The sequence below is a fragment of the Tenrec ecaudatus genome, chromosome 9, assembly GCF_050624435.1.
Source record: "Tenrec ecaudatus isolate mTenEca1 chromosome 9, mTenEca1.hap1, whole genome shotgun sequence".
Lineage (NCBI taxonomy): Eukaryota > Metazoa > Chordata > Mammalia > Afrosoricida > Tenrecidae > Tenrec > Tenrec ecaudatus.
This window is the reverse complement of record NC_134538.1, coordinates 141703522-141725999: the sequence shown is the minus strand read 5'-3', so window position 1 is coordinate 141725999 and position 22478 is coordinate 141703522. Positions and strand designations below refer to the sequence as shown.

Genomic DNA, 22478 nt, shown 5'->3' with positions numbered 1-22478 from the left:
GACTGCGGTTGTTTGGCATCCCTGAGTCCACTCTCACTCATGGTGACCCCGTGTGCTGAGTAGAACTCTAACCATCTCAGAGGGCGTTCCGTACTGTGTTCTGCCCCATGCAGATCGCCAGCTTGTCTTCCAAGGCGCCCCCGGGCAGGCCTGAACCGCCAGTGTTTGGGCTCATAGTCAAGTGCTTAACTCTTTCGGCCTACTCTGGACTAATATCTTCACATGCATGCTATCCAGAATTACAAAATGCTGAGAGCAACTTATATATTCTTATCTAGGTGACTGAATAAACAGTGGTACAGCCACCACGAAATACTATTCAGAGAAAAAGAAAAAGGAATAGGCTATCAGGCCATGCAAAGACATGGATAGCTATTAAAGGAATTCTTCTAAGGGAAAGGACTACATGCCGTTTGATTCCTTTTATATTGCATATGGAAAAAGACAGAACCATAAGGATGGTAAGCAGGAGGAGCTCCTGGTCAGGGAGGGTGGAATTGGTGAACGATTGGAGATTTGTTAGGACAGTGAGCGCCTTCTTAGGATTATGCAGACGCATAACAATTTATTTTGGCAACCTATAGAAGCTTGCAGTACCGGGCACTGCCTTAATCTGTACAGCTTGAAAATGAATATATAAATTCAGAGGCATGGGAATCCAGGATGGAAAGGAAACTGTAAGAGAAAGAACTACCTGGGTTGCAGCTGTATGAAATGCCCTCCCTGGGGAGAGAGGCAGCAGCGGGTGCTGCTGTAAGGAACTCTGGGAGCGAGCGGCGTCAAAGACCAGAGGCAAAAAGAAGGACACCCAAGCATGTCTTCTCCTGGATCATCTTGCGTCCCACGGGCTAACGATTCCGAAATCACAGTTCAGCTTACTGAGACTGAACAATTAACTGTGTAGGTGGCAACAGTGGTAGCCCCTGTTCACACTGCTGAGGTTAAAAACGAGCAAGGGGAGAAGGCTCTGGCGCGATGTGCGTGGTAATGGATTCAAACTGGAGGCGTTCGTGTGAACGCATCTTTAGCTTGGTAAAGCTTGAGGCGGTTCCATAGAGAAATGTTATCGCTGCGTGCCTACACGTGTGCACTTACATTTATGCATAGAACTTTCTGCTGAAGGTAAAAGAGTGCACCGAGCCTTGTGTACAGATGGCATCTGAACATAAAGGAAATGAGCATCCTTACGACTGAACCTATAGACAGCACCATCGTAAACGGCAAAGAATGGAAGCTGTCGGGGATTTTCTCTACTTGGGTCAACAGTCAGTGTCCGTGGGAGGAAGCAGCAGGCAGGAAATCAAGCAGCATATTTCAATGGGCAAAGTCATAGCAAAAGGCTCCTCAAAAGTGTTAGAAAGCAAAGATTCCACTGTCGTGACAAGACACTACTGCCCCAAGCCATAGCCTGTTCAGTTGCCTCGTAGGCATGTGAAGCCCAGAAGCTGAAAAGGGAGGATCAAAGAAACAATGATGCACTTTTAGATTGTGCTGCCAGAGTAAATACTGAATCTAACAAACTGCCAAAAGAATGAGCAAGTCCGTTTTGGAGGAAGTAAGGCCAGAATGTACCCGAGGAGCATTTCTGGCAAGACTTCCTTTCGTTTACTTTGTACACATCCTCAGAAGAGACTCACTCACTGCCATTGAGTCGATGTTGGCTCGTAGCCTCCCTATAGGATTTAATAAAACTGCCCCTGTGAGAGTCCTAGACCAACTCTTTACAGGAGTAGAAAGTCCTATCTTTCTCCTTTGGAGCAGCTGGTGGTCTCAAACTGATGACCTTCCAGTTTGCAGCCCAACACATAACCACTATGCACCAGGGCTTCTCTTCAGAGGTCTAATTCCTAGAAAAAGACGACATCTCTGGTGAAAATGAAGAAAACCCTCAATGAACTAAACTGACATAACAGCGATAATAATCATTCTAAAATACCAGCAATTGTGAAGATGGTGCAGGACCCAACAGTGTTTTCTCCTGTTATTGGTGAGATCACCATGTGTCAGAGCTGATTCAACAACAGCTAACCATGACAGTAATGCATAGCTCAGCATCCACACATGCACGGCATGTTACTGCAGACTTAGCTGAGAAGGCCTCAAAGCAATGACACTCCAGTAGCAATAAGTGCACCTAGATCTTGATCTCTAATCTCCAACCAAAGGAATGCCTTGAAGAATCGGTTAGTTCTAGGATCCTAGGATCGTGACAGGAGATACACAAGATGAATCTGGAGCATCTTATAGTGACAAGCATGCTAACAAGGTGCTCAAAAACCCTGGAATAAAAGATGTGATGGTAATGAGGCATAGAAGGTAGCCAAAAGGCAATCTTTGACTCATGTCACCTCTTAGAACAAGGTAACTCAGACCTGAAGCTGGAATATTAGCAAGGCCAGGATGGAGACGTTCACCTTCGAGTTAGAGACTGCAACACTAGGTCCCAAACAAAGCAAAGCGGCTAGGGTTAAAAATACTGTATTAATTGTAAACCTCCACCTATTTTACAAATAAATTAATAATAAATGTAAAATATCCTATATTAGAACTAAAAAGACAAAGGATTACCTACCTATAAAGAAAATGTAGATGATTCACAATGCATGGTTTAAAAATGTGAAAAATCACATTGTCATAACATGATCATGTGAGATGCCTGCTTTAAAAAAAACAGGGTAGAATGCAGAACATGGCGGGGTCCTATGGACGCAGAACAATGGCGGGATATAAACTCGACTCAGGAGCCAGGCGGCCGTGTTGGATTCATGCTGCATGGCTGCTCAATCTCGGTGACCTTTTTTAATCGACCAAATGGAAACATATAATTATACCTCTTAACAGACATATTATGACCATGGTAGGCCCTTTGCCAGGCTTCTGTAATGGCATCAGGGTTCAAATGTTAAAATGCATGCCGTCAAGGTAAGTCTATCTAGGACGGGGTAGATCAGCTCCCTAGGGTGTGTGAGGCACTAACCCTGTAGGGGAGGGCATAGCCTGATCCCTGTCCCTAGGTGAAGTTCAACTGTTGACCTTACGACTGCTTAGGAGCCCAAGAGTGACCCACTACGCCACCAGGGCTCCTGCAACAAATATTAGTCATTACTATATATTGTTGTTGTCGACAGTAGAGGCGAGAAGATAATCATCTGTCCCGCTATTAATGTGGACAAATCATCTGGCCCGCTATTAATGTGGACAAATCACATCTGTACTTCTTTAAAACAACACATCCTCCTCCCGTGCTGGAGCAGCCAGGGAACCTGGAAATAAGGACCTGGGAAGACAAGCAGAGAAACGGAATGTTACCCCGGAAAGGAGGGCAAGTGGAAGAAGGAAGAGAGGTCTCCAGTGTGTAAAGAGTATCACTGGAAGGAGGAGCCGTCTGAATCTGCATCCAGGAGGCAGAACTAGGAACTGATTCAAATCCAGTTGGAAGCAAAACTGAAATCCGTAGAAGGCAATACTCTAAAAAATGAATATGAATAAGCGAGTGAATTGGTAACGAGCTTAATGTATCTATTATAGCAACAGTTAGACCACCATTTGAGAGATGACATCCTGAAAAGATGTGATTACAGGATTTTAATTCTAAAATGTTTAGTCTTTGGGTCACATTAGTTCTAGAGTGTTTGGGCCCCAACGTGCGTTTGCGTGCACGCATGCAATGTCTGTTGAAACTGTTCTTGTTAACGTCACACATACACTCTGCTGGACACTGAGGTACCATAGCTAAGGGTACCTGTGGGACAGGTAAGGATGCCTGTGACTCCATCTGCTGAGGAGCAACAAAGGAGAGGCTTCTCCCATCGATGACCTGCCTGGTCGCAGGGCCTAACCTGGAGGCCTGTCCTCAGAGGAAGATGCACAAGGCTTAGCTTTCTCATATCCTCTCACTATAACGATACCTCTTCATATGTACGTCTTTAGAATGATGTTTGCCAGTCATTTCTGTTCCTCCAAATCCCCCCAAAATGGACTCAATCCAGCTCTATGCCAATAATCCCACCTTTATCCCCTTCGAGCCATCTAACCTGCATGATGAGGATAATAGAACCCCTTGCGCCCGTCTCCCCACCTGAGCTACTTCTGAGGACCAGCAGGAAAGTACTTGGCATGAGTGTCGCATGCATGGAAATAAATGGGATTATTTGTGCCTTCTACTTAGAGTGATCCTTCCGGCTTCTATGCATTCCTCGGCCATTACCACTCCCTCCTCCAGAATGTACCCAATTTCCAAACCAAAAAGAAAAATAAATATATTTGCCTTATCCTCTGTGGAAACCTTTCCTTTTTTCCCCTTCTTTGTGTTTTTCTTAGTTTAGACTATTAAGTACCTTGTATGTGTTCATGGTGGCTTTAAAAGGCAGCCAGAGTCTGGTGTATTTTCCCTCCTTGCTTTTTGGCTCAGTTGTACCTGCTCTTGTTTGTGCCTTCCATGAGGCCACCTGAAGACTCGGGGCTTTACGTCACAATGAGAGCCAAGTGGAGCATGGGCCACAGAGCACCTGCCTACTGGGACGCGTTCACCTGGAGAGCGTGATGCGCCAGGTCCAGATGAGGAGCCTGCCTTCCAGTAGCAGGGAGGGTGCCGCACTGGGCTTCCCGGAGTGTTTTTCTTCTCTCCTACTGATTCCTTTGTTTTCCTTCCCTGGCTCTTCTCTCTGCTACAGGCAATGCCTTGGACCGCCCCTGACGGGTGGCATCTGAGCATCCTCAGGTTTCACTTAAGTCCCATCTGAAAGGCTCCAAAGCGGACTGAGTCCGGTCCCAGGCATTCTAAAGCTCATCAGCTCCGTTAAAACAATCCCTGCAGAATATTATGGTCATTGTCCTCGAGCTGGCAGTGCCATTTGCAAAATGTGCGGCCGTGCAACTGTAAGTAGAAGAGGGAAGGGTCAGTGGATATTGTTGCAACCTGCCCTTGAATCGCCTTGGTCCTCGTTATGATTAACACTCATGAGAAGAATCCAGTGAGGGGGCTTTGGATACTTCTCAACGTGTGTGGGGGGAAGCCATTGTCTTGTAACGCCACTTTTCCATAAGCTCTTGATAGCTCCCCCAGATGGTCTCCCATATGATATCCATGTCAGCACACTCCTTGTTTTATGTGACTGTGTCAGCAGCGGTGCCTCTGAATTCTGAAATGCTGGTGACCAGTTTTCTTGTTGCTTAGAAATGCCCCAACCCCCCAAAAAAAGATAGGAACTGGATGTACCTAATGTCAAATAAATACAACACAGGAAGTTGAAAAGCAGTCTATAAATCTCAGATGAATATCAGCTTGCCTCTTTTCTTGAAATATGTCGAGTTAATAAGCTATAATTCAGTGTTCCTTTTAAAATTCAAAACAGCCATCCCTATTGGAAAACTAATTCCATGACAGGAGGACATACAAACGCTTCTCTCAACTATTTCTGGACCTCTGAAGACATAGGTTATGTCCCTGCCTGGAAGAAATCATAGGAAACGTTCACGCAAATGCTAAGAATGAAGACAGTGTGTCTTCCTAAGTTCTGGGGAGGGGCTGGATTGTAGCAGATTCTGCTACCATACACTGTGGTAGGATGGCCGTGGGGAAGTGTCCTTCCCCAGCTAAACTTACGGGAAACTGGTCCCTCTTTGACGGAACAAGAACTCTGGACGAGTGAGACACTAGCCCGTACTGAGGACGAACTGCACATACCGAAGACACACAGGGTGCATGCGGTACGAGGTTTCTCGGAAGACCTGGGTGCCGTGATCTGTCATGTGAAGTATTTTCACTCTCATTTGGGGTGAGAACACACGGACCCTTCTCTGGGGAGTTCTGAACACTTGCCACTGCAACAGCTTGAATAATAGGCTCACACTTTTCTGAAGGACCCTGCTCGTCTTTTCAGCCATTGTTTAACAAAGTGACCATAATCTTGGGAGGACGTTCTTGTTATTTATATCCCCTCTCCTTTTAAGAATAAGTCTTCCCCCGCCCCCATCCCCAGGCTTCCAAAATATGTTTGCAAACGTAGTTTGAAATCGCCAGCTCTGTGTATTTCCACTTCTTTTAGTTTTTGTGTCTGCGTGTGAAAATGCAGCATCACTTTTCTACTTCGTCTAAAGCCTGGCAAAGCAGTTTTGCGCCCATACTGAAGGCACCGCTCACTTTTTAAAATATCGGAGAACAGGCATGCGGGCTTTAAAAAGTTCCTGGGAAAATAGAATTAAAAGGTAATGGAATATTTCCCTCGCAAAACTTTTTGAAACCCTGATTTACTTAAACCTTTCCAAATGCTTTTGAGGCTTTAAAAACACTTTTACTCAAAGGCAAAAAAAAATGCAGACATTGAAGCAGAATAATTCCAGAGATATATATGGAGAGGTAAAAGGCAGGTGCGGGGGCGGGGGGGTTCTTTGGAACCTTAGGATGAAGGATGTGCTTGTAGGACGGTGTGTACAGTCCCAGATGATCTGTTAGAAACCATGAATGAAGCTCCATACCAGAGCCGGGAGAGAAATGGTTTCGACTGCAATGTCAAGTTTATGAAGGTGGGCTTTATTTTTCATTCTTACAGGACCCGTTCCTTAGTTGTTGTTTCCCTCCCCTCCCACCCCACCCCTCCTCAAAAGGTAGCGAATGACCAGATGCAGGCACCCCTGGACAAAGTGTGGAGGTGAGGGTGATTCCGCCTAGCTCGGGGAAGGTCGGCTCGCTGCTTTCTCCAAGGCCAGCTTCTCCGCGTTGCTCAATGGGCCCTAGGAAATGAAGTCAGTTATGGTGCGACTTCGAGTTCATCTTGGAGGCTGGAGCAAGATATTTAAAAATTTGTCTCCTTGTTAAGTAGTCACCATGACAATGTTTTCCCCGGGTACCGTTAACCTCCAATAGGAGGTTAAGCGGTGGCTTCTGAACCTCTGTCTGTAGCTGTGAGAAATCACTCCTGCTGCACCCACCTGCCCATGAATGGGGAGAGGGAAGGCTTGCACCTGTGGGATTAGGGGTAGTGGCAGGAAGTAAGAGCACTGGCAGCATATAATTAACAAGGAATTTTCCCCCCTCTTTTTTTTTAACAGCACCTTCATCTCTCTAGGTTAACTAGTGATTAACCCTTGAAAAAAAAAGTGCCGGCGTGTGCACCTTACTGAAACTCAGTCCCTCCCTGGAGTATATGATTACTTCTGTAGCCGGGGTCAGGGATGCACCTGAAATCACTTCCTTTCCTGATGTGTGCGTGGCTTCCTTTGGGAATCAGAAATCATGCAGGAGCTACCTTATCTAGAAGGGAGCCCTAGCAAGTAAGATGAGGAGGTACAGAGTCCTGAGCAGGGGGAGCTCTCGGCAGTTTAAGTAGAGTGTGGGGATGGGGGGAAATGGATTCTCCCGCCCAGACTGTGGCTTACTGGATGCTTAATATGTTGAATTTGCCTATGGGGTTCTGTTGTTTTCTTTCTTGGTCCCTATGCTTCATGAATTAAATTGTGCTCTGTGTTTGGATCTTTTAGAAAAGATTTAGACTTTTAGAAAGATTTCCGGGTGCAGCTTTCCAGAGTACTGTATTCAGGGCCAGAACTCTGCCGGAGTTTTGATCTTTTGCTAAGGTTGAAAGGGGCCCCTGCGGTAGGTATTTCCTCTCTGTGCTATTGATGTGCCAGGAGAGAGAGCAAGCAAGCCAAGGAGCGAGGAAGAGAAGAAACTTGGTGTTTCATTTTCCTAAGAAGATACCATTTATTAATACTTAGACGCAGAGACTTTCCAAGTGTGTAAATGTCTCTGCCTTGAAACTGAGTCTTCCTTAGCACCCAGGCGCACCGAGCCAGCGATAATGTCTTTTATCCAAACACATCTGTACTGTGAGCAGAAACTGTTTAAAAGGAAAATGACATCTTTTTCAGCAATTTACCAGAGATAATTACCCTTCGTCCAGTAAAGGAAGGCTAAAGTGTTTTAAAGAAGTACGATTCTAATTGGTAGATGTCCCCAGCTGTGGCAGCCCCTCTAACTTGTGTATATTCTTTTAATGATTAACGTCTCGTGCCAAAAGCTACGGGAAAATCTATTCACTAGGTGTGAAATTCCCATATGTCACAGTTTCAGGAATAGGTAAACAGCTCAAAGATAAAGGAAGAGCAAATGCTAATGAGAAATGTAAAAACTCGGGTTTGTTTTCTAGGAAAGAGGGTCTACATTTGTCAAAGGGGGAGTAGTAGCATCTTTTTTTTTTTCCTTCTTCAATAGAGGGGAGTGTAAGGAGACAAAGAAATCTTTCATTTCTTCAAATCAACCTGAATGAGCTTCCCCTCATATCCCGTCCAGAGATGTGTGCTTGCTTACTTCAGAAAGCAGTAGAATTTGCTCAGTTTCCAGATTTCAGTGTGAGATCCCATGGGTTGACTGGTCAGGACAATACCTTGCTTTCTTGGAACTTAAACTGGGAAGCAATTGTTAGTTATAGATGATCAAGAATCATTTCTCTCTGGGTAATGGTTCTTGACCTGCAGTGCTACGTTGAATGTGATCAAATAAAATAGGGGTGGGTGGTGGGAGAGTGACCTTGACGTCTTTAGCCAGTAGATAGCAAGAGTTGTGAGTTCTCATTTCCCAACCCTTGTGCCCAGAACATAGCACCCTGCCCCGACCCCTCCCCGACTCAGGCCAAATGACTGACAGGATTAAAGGTCTAAGCATCATTCCCTTTGAAAGACAGCAAAAGCATGGGTTTGGGATGGAGAGACTTGGTGAAGAACACTCGTGTGTCTGTTCTCCAGCTCTCTGCTGAGCTGCCTTGTAGTACAGATGTTCACATCGGTTTCCAGGCACTTGCCGGAAGCTCAGATGCTGACCCGCCTGGGTATTATGTGTAGGACATTGTCCTCATGCCGTTTTCGTTGTTTGGCAGCATGTTATCTGAAAGTTCTCCTTTTCGGTGTTTTAACAAAACTTTAAAGGCACGGAGAGAAATACTTTTCAATTAGTTTTCCTTAAGTTATGAGTCTTCGTGCACATGACTTTGGCTCTTCGTGTAAAAAGATGTAAGCTCCCCCACTGCAAAAGAAAATCTAGATTTTTTTCCTAAAACCATTTTATTGGGAACTAATACAGAAATCTGTAGTTCCCTGGTGCGGTTTCGTAGACACTCAGCATTGTCACACCACAATGAGGGAATCCTTTCAGTAATCTGCTTCCACCAGGTCTGGAATGTATTTCTTCCATATTGTGTGCACGCTCTTGCAGAAAGAGCATCTGTACAGTAGTTTCAAATGTAAACTACTTGGTGTTACACCAGGGCTAGCCTGGGGAGGATGCTTGAATATATGTGATAGCTACTTTCCTGTAAGATAAACACATGAGTTGGAAAACTCAAAATTTTCAAAAGAGAATAAATGAGAAACCCTATTGCCCATGCTGCCCACTGCTTAAGTGGTGGGCATTTTCATCATGGGATAGAAGGTATGCCCGCCCTCAAAGAATGGCAAGAGTTTTATTGCTTCATTTAAGAAGACTTTGCCCCTCTGCATCCTCTACCTCAGCTCTGCTCAGATGAAGAGCTTGATGGTTTCTTCCAGAAGTCCTAAGAAGACTAAGAGTGATCCACAGTCCTTCTCACCTGGTTTCCTTAAAACATTAACTAATGAGTTCATTGATCTGCATTGTGAGTGCAATTTATAAATATGGAAATTATGCAAGACACTGGTTTATTTGGGCATCAGTTCAACTATTTTGTTCGTAAGGAAGCCATCGCTGGTATAATAACTCAATACAAGTTTTGAATCAAACTTGGGGATTGATTATGGCACCAGGCATTTTCATTAACTAGTTCAGCTGCATGAAACCCAAGAAATAACTAAAAATACAAAGGAGCTTCAAATGTTCATGGGGAAAAATAAAATAAAAGATCTTGAAATTTTTTCCATGAACATTTTGAAACCCCCTCTTAAGTGTAGGAGTAAAAACTCTTTAGCATGCGCTCAGAAAAATGCTTACTCCTTCCTAATATTGAGTTTGTAGAGTCTATGGTAAAGAACCCGCCAGTGTCTTTCAGTCTGTTATACTGATGCTTTGTGTGTTGCTAGGACACTGGTATTTCAAACACCAGCAGAATCACCAACAGTTTTCAGTGGCACTTTCAGATTAAGACTAGGTACAAGGACCTGGCGGTCTGCTTCAGAAAGACAATTCTCCAATGAAAATGTATGGAGAAATCTGTCTTGGAAGAAGTACAACCAGTATGCTCCTTAGATGCATCGTGAGAATTTGTCACAACAACTTTGAACATGTTGCTATGAGGAGAAGACCCTGAGTAAGTTGGCATGGTGTCTGCACCAATGGGCTGAAACTTGCAGCGGTGAAGGCTGTGCCTACTGCAGGACAGTGTTTGGTTCTGTTGTACATAAGGTCACTATGGCTGGGAACCCACTTGCTGGTGCCTGACAACAATATAGCAAGGAGGTGAGCAAAGGTTTTGAGAATGATGAGGGCAACGAATGTACAAATGTGCTTTGCACAATTAATGTATGTATGGATCGAGATGGGTGGTGTATGAGTCCCTAATAAAATTATTTTTAAAAAAAGAAGCGGGGGGAAAGTGGGAAGATGCCATTATATTTTAATTCATTTTTTTCTACACTTTAAAAAATCCCCTCATATTATACTTAACCTTAAATAGTACATTGTTGAATGGTATTTTTAAATATTATATGCCATCTATGTAAAAAAAGAAAGAAAATGTTTTGAAATCGACTGTGGTAGCAATTGTACAGTACTGTTTTATGTGATTGATGGAATGTTAAGATATATGTAAGAGCTCCCAATAAAATATTTTTAAAATATATATATAGCAAGGAGGGTTCATGGTATTAATTACCCAACAAGCTCCACCATCACCCAAAACAGATCCATGATCGTCTCATCAATTTGAACACAGAACTGTGCCCCATGGAGTTTTCATGGCTGTAACCTTACAGAAGGTCACCAGGCCATTCTTCCGCAGTGCCACTGGGTGGAATCCCACTTCGAACGAAGTACATACCCTTGGAAATTACCTAATCTCCACGTTGATTCTGTGTTGAGAATAAGTCATCAGGGTTTTATTGCTCTTCTAAGATGCAATCAATCCTTAGGTTGTATTGATCGCTACAAATGGGGAACAACAGTGGCCACCCACAGAATACTTAATTTCCCTACGTGAAAGATGTGAACTTTTTGTTTTATTATATTAACTTTTTTTTAACCACTATCAATCTATTTCATTGAGAGTCTTCCTTTTTGGTGTGTATTTTCTCATTCTGAACTGTGCCTTATCAGCAAATCGAGGTCCTGAAACCTTTGCTCCATCCACATCACGAGTGTTGACTCACTCTCCTTTGAGAGTCTCCAACCTAGGAGACTCATCTTCCGGCTTTATCTCAGACAGCGTATTTGTAATTAGGAAATATCCATCATACGTGAGGGGGGGTATTGTCTAACTTTTTATTGTGAATAAGGTGAGCACTTACATTTCATGTCATTACATTTGTATTCAACAACGTAAACCACTCATCAGACTTCCCCAGTACTTTGCCCTGTCCCACATGGAGGGATTTTTTTTTCAATGTGTCTATTTATACTGCTTGGCAGATTGGTCTTCAACACCCAACTCCCACCACCTATTTCTTATTTCTAATCATTTGAATAACACTTGGCCTCGAGTCGTGGCCACCCGTAGTATACGATGTGATTGGTTTGGTCATGGAATGTACTTTAGCTACTCATGGTTGATTTGGTCTTGAGCGGATTTTACACGTCTTTTTGAAAATGACACAGTGAGTGATTTGCCAGGCTTGGGATACAATAACATCTCTAAAGCCTTGGTCAGTCAATAAAACTGTTGTAAAAATAAATAAACAAAACCTTGGTCAAGGTTGTCTTACTCTCTCCCCAATTTCTCAACAGAAACCCGGGATGGACTTGGCAGACACATACATTATGTTTGTTCGGCAAAACCAAGATATTCTTCGAGAGAAAGTCAACGAGGAAATGTACATAGAAAAGTTGTTCGATGTAAGTAACTACTCTCTCCCAAGGCATGCCCCTCAACGGGGGAAAGTTGCATTTTTATGATATGTTTGCAAAGAACACTCTTTTTTCTTGGCCTTTTATTTTTTGGTATTTTTCTCCTATACTATATAGTTGATAAGCGTTCTAAGTCTTTGACTGTTGAGAGAAGCTTAATTGGCTTCCTTTCCTCCGTGCAAAATTGTCACCGTTGCGAATGAGCAGTTCAAAACCCTCCTGAGATGCAAGATGCTCATCATTGTACCACCGTGGACAGTGCCATTCCGCTTCCCTTTGCAGAATTTCACACGCAGAATCTGACTAGAGGGGACTTGTCCCCTACCCGGAAAACGTGTTTTGCTGTGTTTGTTTGTTTAAGTCAATGTCATTGTCTTCAGTTGGACAAAGAAGTAAGCTTCGGCACAGCCAAATCTCTGCCACTCTCCTGTTACTGAGCATTTCCCCTTGATGTCCAGGGATGGTATGTGTTAACAAATACACGATGACAGCTCTCCCAGCAGGGAAGCCTTGACTTAGGCCCGAGAACCCCATAGGAATGGAGGCTTGTGGCTTGCCGATGCCACCATGTTCAAGTTTCATTTATGGAGTGTCTGTAGAAGCGACTAAGAGAGCAGTCCATTTAAATTACAATGCTGTCACCCACTTACAGTAGCTTAACAGTCCATTCAAAGTGAATGGCACTTTGCCGGTGACAACTTTGCATAATTCAGCACAATGCTGTCTGTGGAACGAAATATTTGTCTTTGAAGTGTGTTTATTTGTGTACGTCTTCCCTGCGTTTTTTAGAAATGCATTCCTGGCAGTTTCATTTAATTATGCAAGTTACTGCAAATGTTTTCATAACAGCAATTCACGGGCCTCGGGGTGACACTTCAGCTGTGGCAGTTTCAGGAGGTCCCGCGACGTCATCCCCGGCGCCCCGCCGTGGCCTGCCATGTCAGTGCTCACCGCGTGTAAGATTGGGTGGCCAAAATCAATCCTCTCTTTCCTGCTTGATGTTTCCAGCCTCTAGCCGGGATGCTTTACAATAAAAGTATCATCTGTTTTAATAAGCTAAGTGTTAATATGTGTGAAAAGAATGATTTCCTAAAAGCTTTGATGCCCTGCAGGGGTAGGAAAATTATCATCCACCCAGCTGGCTCTTTTACAAAATACAGAAACCATATTAGCAACTTCTGCTTCCGTTTGGAAGTGCTCTGAATTTACAAGCATATGTTTCCCTTCCAAGTTTTCATTTACTTCTTTTTTTTGCTTATGTGATGATCTTCGAACATGTTGAGCAGAAAGGGAAAGTTTAGTGGATGTTCTTCTCATGTTTCTTTTCGAGTGAAATCGCATACTTTGTGGAGGAAAAATAAAGAGCTATTTTCAAAGTAGACAGCTGTAGGTAGACTCGGTGTATGCACTTACCAGCTTCAACTGTCTCAGTGCCTGCAAAGTATGGCCATTCGTGCACCAAAGCAGAATTTATTCCACCCCAAGGTATTTCCCCCCTGCGATGCCCCTTCCCTCCCCAAACTTTTCAACTGAAGATGTCTGTCTGTATGTGGTACCAAGAGCAAACAGAGCTTTGTGGTGGAAATCCAAGGAGAGGCACGTTAAAAAGATGGGCTGGTTTAATTTTCCTGATTACCTATGTGTTGTTTTCAGTGCCTGCGTGTGGGACCTGGCTGTAGGTTTGCCTCGCAAAGAAGCCCCAGACAAGCAGCCTTCCAGGTGTTGTCATGAAGTCTTGGTCACTTGGTAGAGTCACACCAGAACACTGGACTTCTTATCTGTGACATAGCTGTCATGCCCTCGGACGGACTAATATTTTTAAGTTGCACACTTCCGTGGCTATAATTAAAAGTAAAAAGTAGACCCTAATTCGATTGATCTGTCATCAAGAATAATGTGTATGAAGGGGCTACTAAGAGCCCCTAATTAGCCAAGACTGAATTTGCCTCAATTACAGCAAGTAAATGAGAGGTTATCAAGTATGTGTTGAAAGGTAAAGTAGAATGTGTATCTTAAGAAACAGATCATTACCGAGAAACATTATATAATTATTGGAAATGCACTTGGCTGCGGCTTAAAATAATATTGTTAGGTGCCGAGAAACGGTTGAAAAAGTGACCCGATAAATACTGTTAGCAACCTTAGCCTATTATACATAAAAGATGGACGACAACAGTTTTATTTAGATATCACGGTAAACTTTTGCTATGCCAATTAGAGTATTTCCCGATGCAGAGCACAGGGAGTTAACCCTTAGTGGTTCTGAGCAAACCAGATAGGGGACTCCGGTGTCTAGCCATGCAGTAGGAGGACGTATTACATTTAGAGCGGTGGTTTTCACCTTCCTAATGCCACGACCCTTTCATACAGTTCCGGGCAACCCCAGCGAATGGGGTTGTTTGACCCCCAAAGGGGTTGCGACCCACGGGTTGAGAACCGATGCTTTAGAAGAATATGTTTGTTTGTTTTTTACTTAGATCATATTCACTTCATTTTAGCAAGAGCGTGTATCAAGCCAAGGTCATCAGGTCACTCTGACTCATGGCAATCCCACGTGTTTTGGAGCACAGCTGTGCCCCACTGAGTTTCCAATGCCTTTTTAAATTTTTAATGGTTATTTGGGTGAACATTGGCAGAGCAGATTGGTTTCCCATTCAACGATTAATACACATTTTGTTTTGTGACATGGATTGCAGTCCCCACAAGGTAGAGTGCTCTTCCCACACCACCCCCTCCCTGTGTTTATGGTTTCCAGTCACCTTTCTTTCCTGTCCCTTCCTGTAGCCTGAGCTAACACCATGGGCAAACGGTGCCCTTCTGATCTCCCATGGTTCTAAGGAATGCCCATCTCCCTGGTGGTGGTGATGGTCACCTGCTTTTGAACTGAAAGTTGAGACATAAGGGTGAGTTCAGCTCCAGGCTTACAGGACAGCCAGCTAAGGGTCATAGTCTCCAGAGTTCCACCAGTCTCTGTCAGACCAGTATAGCTCATCTTTTTCATGATTTTAAGTTTTGTTCCTCATCTTCCTCCCACTCTGTCCTGGACTTCTTATAGGGATTTCTTTCAGAGCAATCAGCAGGGTAGCCAAGCACCATGGATGTAGTTCTTCTTGTCTTAGGGCCATGAAGGCGAGGTTCAGGAAGTCCATGAATTCTTTGAACTAATTATCTTCCTACATTGTTGACTTTCTTTTCTTGGCTCAGGACAGGTAGAGACCAACAGTTAACCTTTCGCTACTCACAAGCTTCCGAGACCCCAGTCTCAACTCATCCAGGTCAGATGTAGGACGTTGCTGCTGTTGGTGGCATTGTCAGGTGCCGCCCAGGTAGTTCCTACTCACAGTGGCCCTGTGCACAGCAGAAGGAAACTCTGCCCTATCCCACGCCGTCCTCACAATCATTTGTGTGCTTGAGCCCATCGCTGCAGCAATGAGAGTGGCTCCTTGAAAGTCTCCCACGTTTTCGTTCGTGTTTTCCTTGAGCAAGCATGATGTCTTGTCCGGGGCCTCGTCTCTCCTAGCAGCATGTCCGAAGTACATGAGAAACAGTCTTACCATCCTTGCTTCTAAGGAGCAATCTAGCCGTACAATGTTCTACTGATATTCATGAGGTTTTCCAGTATCTCACATTGTTATCCATAAGGTTTTCAGTGGCTAATTCCTTTGACGTGAACCGCTTAATTCCTCTTTGTAGTCGGTTAGTCTAGAAGCTCCACTGAACCTTGTTCACTGTAGTTGACTCTGCTGGTGTTTGGATTACCGGTGACAGACCTTCCAGCATCGCAGTGGCAACATACTAGCAACCACAGTACGACAAACCAGCAGACAAGTGGTATCATTGTCTTGTCAGATTATGACCATGGACAATCTTGCAGAAGTAGATCACCAAGCTACTCCAAGACACCTCTGAGTAGATTCAAACCACCAACCTTGGAGCTGCTGTGGGTTTACCATTCACACCAGGCAGGTGCCCCATTCCACATGAAGCTGTGGAAAAGCTGGTGACCTCGCTCTTCCTTTGTGGTGGTTGTTGCCTCTGAAACGTTTGGTCAATGAACCATCTTAATTGGTTTTTGTGATTAAATAATCTAAAATTTGCTTTAAATAGTGTGTTATTCCAGGTTACTAGAGAAACAAATCTAGAGACACTCGTGTGTAAAAGAGAACTTTATATCAAAGAGTAATTGTATATTGAGAAAATATCCCAGTCCAGTTCAAATCAAGCTCACATGTCCGATGCTAGCCCATAAGTCAAATACTAGTCCATTAATTCCTCTTCAGAGTCACATAGTCACTCACAGTGAAGCTGAATGCAGGAAGATCACAGGCTAGTGGTGGAAAATCTTGTGGATCTAGTGCTGCTTGTCGCATCTCCAGGGCTCTGGCTGCCATCAGCTTGGCTCCATGCATCTTGTCAACAGGAATGTGAAGCAGAGAGAGTGTGTGCCCTGCCTCCAGGAAGGAAGAGAGGAAGCTCCCAGAATCCTCACAAGAAGGCCACACCCACAAGGAGGCATCAGGCCAGAATCCACCCCATTCATTCTTAATATCCTCATGTTGACCCAAGAGTATGTAACTACCACAAAGTTATGCCACTGACTACACACACGCACACACACACACACACAAGTGCCCTAGATTTGTGCCTGGTGCTGTAAGAATCACCTAGAGGGACAAGAACATTCGTCCTCAGAGTTAGCAGTACATCTGAACAGCCACGTGCCATGTCCCTGCTTCCTGAGATTCTTATACTGCTAGTTCCAACCGCCATGAGTAAGTTTCTTAACTCAGACTCAAAACTCGGTACCATCAAGTTAACGACAGCTCTTAGAGACCCTTAGGACAGGGTGGAACTGTCGCTTGTGAATTTCAGAGTTTGAAACTCTTCACAGCAGAAGGAAGCCCTACAGAACCTAGAAGGAAAAAATGTCTAAAATTTGTACTCTCAGAGAGGTCAGACAAAGGATGATCCTAGATTTTCTACCAACTCTTGAACTAAGACTCATGGTACCCTGTGAAAATCAGAGCAATAATAATACTATGAGGGCAAATACCAGAACATCGCACTTCACTCCATGTGAGACACTTGACCCTAAGAGAAATTTTGGACTGAAAACAAGTAACTTTTAAAAAGTGTAATCAAAGGATGTCAAATCCGTGCTGTGCATCGTGTAAGGGTGTTGACTCGGTGCAAGCCAGGCACATGGCCAATCATTTAAAGCAGTCAGTCATTCATAATAGTTACAGCCTGCAGCACTACTAAGCCCAGGGCACCTCCAAGTCCCAGAACGGTGCTGCCTGCATCACCTCCAGCCTGCTGGGCCAGATGCTCTCCTTTCTGTTTCATCACTCGTTGAAAGCGCAGGAAGCTCCCATTCAGAAAAGAGACGCACGTGAATCCAGAAGTACCGCGCTAAGGGTCCCAGGTCGTGCGTGCACGGGTTTATTCCAAACCAAATGTGTGTGAGCATGTCTCTGAGATCGATGGATGGCTACAGAAAAGTCCCCTCCGTCACACACTTGGCTCATTCGAGTGCTTTCAGAAACAAACGTTCGGTCAAAACAGTGCTTTCCAAGGGGGTCTGCCATTCAAGGCAGGTCAGCTCAGGAGGTGATGGCAACTCATTTTGGGATCTCTCGCAGGTAATCTTGGTAGATTATCTCACAAAACACAGATGGTCACAGGGGCTAATTAAAGAAGACAGTTTTAGGAAAATGGAAAATGTGTTGGTGAGAAAAATACCAATAGAGTTGTGCTGCCGAATTGTTTTCTTTCCCAACAATGCACCTACTCATTCTTGGAGGGAGCAAGGGCTGTCTTATGAGACTCTAACTAGGAAATCTTAGCCCATCCACTGTACAGCCCTGATTTTTTTCTCCTTCAGACTTCTTTCTGTCCTCAAAACACATGATGAAAAACAGGATTGGAGTCCCTGGAGGAAGCCAAAACTGCTATTTTGATGTGTAAATCCAAGGGCACAGAATTCTTCCTCAGATAGCCTCATCTTCCAAGTAGCAGCCGATGGGTTTGAACTGCCAACCTTTAGGTTAGAGAACCACTATGGAACCCACTGCACTACTCAGGCTCCTTAGGGAAACGTTAGAGAGCTGGAAATACTCACAGCATGAGTACATTGGCCTAGATGGGAGGGTAGGCCGAGAAACATTTTGATACTTCTCTTTGAAGGTATCTATGATCTAGATTATGGTGCAGGCAAAGGATCTTGGAAGCACCATAGACTGCTAATAGATAAGACAAATCTGTCTGTAAGAGTATAGCCAGAGTGGTCAAGGATAGCCAGACTTCGTACTTTGCGCATGTTCTCAGGGGAGACCAGCCCCTGGAGGAGGACGTCATGCTTGGTAAAGTGAAGGGGGGCAGCGAAAAAGAGAAGGTCCTTCAGCAACACGGATTGGCACCGTGGCTGCCGGGATGACCTCAAACGTAAGAGCCATCGTGAGGATGACACAGGACCAGGCAGTGTCTGAGACCGTGGTATAGAGAGTCACTGTGCATCAGCCCTAACACCACCAACGTGATTTTGCTGGTAAATGCTGAACGCAGAGTGAGTTTCAAGAAGTGAGAACAATGTACATCTCAGTTTAGTTACTGACACTGAAGATGCTGGCGCAGAACTCCAGATGGTTTCTGAAGTCCCTTCCAGGTTCAAAATCAATTTTTCTTTTCCTTTTACCTTGTGCGACGGTGACAGAAACGATAGGTTTGATTGCGTGACGCATCCCACACCTCAGGGTAGCAACTCTGAAGAGTTTGTGTGGTGGCCCCGTAGAAGCAGGGCGCCCTCCCCGGGGAGGCCAGGGCAAGTTCAGCAGATGGGAACACTGACGTGGGAGTCCAAGTAAGAGAATTAACTAGGTCATGTGGCACCTGTGTCCCCATCACCGTGGGTCTGAAACCAGAGTCTGAGAACGTGTTTGGTGTCCCTATGCCCTGTATCTGTGCAGAGTGCTTCCAGTGACCACAGGCCATTTGACACCAAGGCTCCGTGCCCCGCACATGGTCTCGTGTGCACACCACAAGCTTGTCATCCACAGATTACACTTGCTCTTCTCCTTAAAAAAAAAAAGGAAGGAAAGACAAAACGTATTGGGAAGAGAAATCTAAAGGATTCCCGATAACAAAGCACGGCGAAGATTCTCTCATTCCTGTGCTCTGTTGTTCACGCCGACCAAGAGTTCCCTGGTGACACAAACAGGTAAGCACTGGACTCCCCCGAGGGACCGGCCACTCAGATACCCAGACACGCACACACACACACGCTGAGAATCACCATGAATGTAAATCAACTCAGCTCAGGGTGTTAGTATGCCAACCAGACAAGCTGGCTGCCCTCTTTTCCAGGGTCAGGCCACCGAGCAGGAGCCACCGCGACACTCAGGTGCCTCTGGTTCAGGAGAGAAGGCGGGACCTCAGTGCTGGAAAGCAGTGGTCCTTCAGACACAATCAAAACTGTCATGGCCAGGAATGCTTGTAGGAACTGCCCGTGGTTGCTTCCTGATGTCAGCGGATGTTGCAATGCCAAGGCTCCTCAGGGCTGGCCAGAGCACGACTTACTTTCGGAAGAGACACCCTTCTCGAAAGAACCGATTGTGCATTGACTGAACCCTGCCCATCTCCAGTCCTTTAAAGCAAGCCTGTCTCTGCTCTCATGTTGCCGCTGACACATCAGGGTGCAGAACTTAATTGGTAAATCATGCAGATTAAACCTTCTCTTGTGTTATAAGCTGATTGAACGTTTAATTGTTGCGTTTCAGCTCAACTCCTGTGTTTTTTTTATTTTAATACTGTTATGATGTCTGGTAAAATTAAAAGTAATTCTTTAAATAATAATCAGTTATATTCATCCAAACAGTGTTTTAGAAGGGATTAATTTCTCAAGACTTTTCACAAGATCTTGATTTCTTTCTTTCTCTCTCTCTTTCTCCCTCCCTCTCTCCCTCCCCTTCCCCATCCCCGCAGTAAAGAAACTCCAAATGAAATATTCTGAGTCAAACCAATCCAAAATATATGACTGGGTTCAGTAGCTGAGAGGAGCAAACTTGGGAAAATGGCAGTGGTCCAGGGACTAGGCACCGCAATCAAACTGATTCCAACTCAGGACACTCCACCTAGGATTTCCAAAGTTGTTGATCTGCACAGAGCAAAAAGCCTCATCTTTCTCCCCCCACTGACGTTGTCATTATCAGACCACTATACCATTCAAGCTCCTTCAAGTGAACCGACTTCTCTAAATAAAACCACCGCACCCATTGCCTCTGACTCCCACATCAGGAGAGGATGGGGTGGAGGACGCTTCAAATGCCTCTTGTTTCGGATTTCTTGCCAATCCCAGCACGTCTTGATGCAGGAGTTTATCCATCATTTAGAACAGCAACACTGCTCTTCCTGATTTATTTAAAGAGTTACTGGCTTATAAGGTTGCTTTACCAAGAATATTTGGAATCAAAACATGGATAAGTGTATCTGCCAGAACATTTTTCTCACCTCGTGCATACTTTGAGGAGCCCTGGTGGCCTAGTGTGTACACGGTGGGCTGCTGACTGCAAGGTCAGCGGTTTGAAGCCACCACCTGATCCTCAGGACAAACAGGAGGCTTCCTACTCTCGTAAAGAGTTACCCTCTCGGAAACCCAGGGGGCCAGTTCTACCCTGTTCTACAGGGTCGCTGTGAATAGGAATCGGCTTGATGGCAATGAGTTTGGAGATTTTTAGAGCAAAGTTCATCAAATCAAATAGCTAAGGCATGCCTCATGGTAGGGTTAATCCATCTCATTTAGGAACAGTTTTCCAGTGTCATTAGAGGAAAACGCATCACCCAGGAAGATTCACCAGAAACTCTTCCATAAACCAATAATAATAATAAAATTTTCACCATCAAGTCAATTCTTAGTCTTAAACCCTATGCACTATAGGGCTTTGGAGCGTAGCTCGTTATTGGAGCAGACAGCCTGAGTTTTCTCCCAAGGAGCAGTTGGCGAGTTTGAACCACAGACTTTGTGGTTCGCAGCCCTGCACCTAACCCACAGGGCCAATAGGGTTCTAGGTCTACCAGAAGCAAAAACCCAAACTGACTGCCATTGAGTCAGTGCCAACTCATAGCAACCCTGTCAGACAGGGTTTCCACGAAAAAAGCCAAACCCATATCTGTAGGGTCAATACGGCCCCACGGCCCACCAGCACTCTGCTAGAAGTGCCCACTAATAGGTGGGCAGTTTTTCAAGCCACTACTCACCTTTTGAGGAAAAGCCATTTGCCCGCGAAGTAGAAAGCTGTATTAAAAGCTACTCTTTCTCCATATTTGACTTATGGAAATTCTGATAGCAAAATATGATCCTGAAATCTCACTGGAGCTTTGTGGCCTTTCCCCCCACAGACAGTTCAAGCTTTGAAGCCACCCTTCCTCTGACTTACTATTTCTCATTTGAAAGTAGTGTAATCATGTCGTAATTATTTGCAAGTTTCAACTTGCAGTAAGCTTTCATGGTATAGTGGGTTATGTGTTGAGGTGTTTAGCAGCAAGATCCGCCGTTCAAACCCACCAATCTCTCTGCCAAAGAAAGATGAGGCTTTCTGCACCCGTAAATATCCACAGTCCCAGTTTTGACCCATAGCTACCTGGTGCACAATAGAAGGAAACGCTGCCCAGTCTGTGCCATCCTCACTGTTGTTCCGACGCTTCAGCCCACTGTTGCAGCCACAGTGTCAATGCATCTTGTTGAGGGCCTCCTCCTTTTCACTGACTCCACCGAGCAAGAAGTCCTGACGAGCATGTTAGGCAAGGTTTCCTAGAGATGCAAAATTAGCGAAACATATATACATATATGTGTGTATAGTGATACATAAAATTAGCGATGCATATATACATATATATGTGTGTATATTGATACATTAAATTAGTGATACATATATACATATATGTGTGTATATTGACATATAACATTAGTGATCTATGTGTCTCATTTTGTACAAGAGTTCTACAACTTTACGTGTGTGTGAGTGTGTGTGTAAAAAGGAAAGTCTATACCAAGAAAAACAGCTAATGCCCTTCTGGACATGATTAAGCAGTTTGATTGTCAGGTATTGGACTGAAGGCTTTTCCTGACTCCAGGGCACCCAGGGCCTAGGATACCAGGAGATTAGAGGCTGGTGAATTGAGAAAGGGATCAGTAGATCAGATACTATTGCAGGCCGAGGACAACTCCCAGGATCACCAGCTGCAGGTGTCGTCCAGGAGCCTATATGTTGGATCCCTGCCGGGAGGCGGGCAGAAAAGAAGCAGAATCAGCTCTTCTCGGCAGCATCTCTCTTGTAGATAGCAAAATAAGCCACACCCTCAAGGAGAAGTCATCACACTGTGACCTCGTGGTGGGGGAGGGCTCACTGCCAAACCACAGAGAATCTCGGCCAGGCCAAGTGGACACAAAGCCTAATAA

General features: G+C 44.6%; 1 protein-coding gene across 15 annotated transcripts in view; it reads left to right on the top strand.

Moving 5' to 3' along the window:
• Positions 1-22478, top strand: part of CADPS2 (calcium dependent secretion activator 2) — a 520508-nt gene that overhangs the window by 476441 nt on the left and 21589 nt on the right. For all 15 annotated transcript variants that reach the window (XM_075557705.1, XM_075557702.1, XM_075557700.1 and 12 more), the window contains one exon: positions 11906-12013. In XM_075557705.1, the coding sequence (XP_075413820.1) occupies positions 11906-12013 (108 nt within the window). The remainder of the gene's footprint in view (positions 1-11905; positions 12014-22478) is intronic.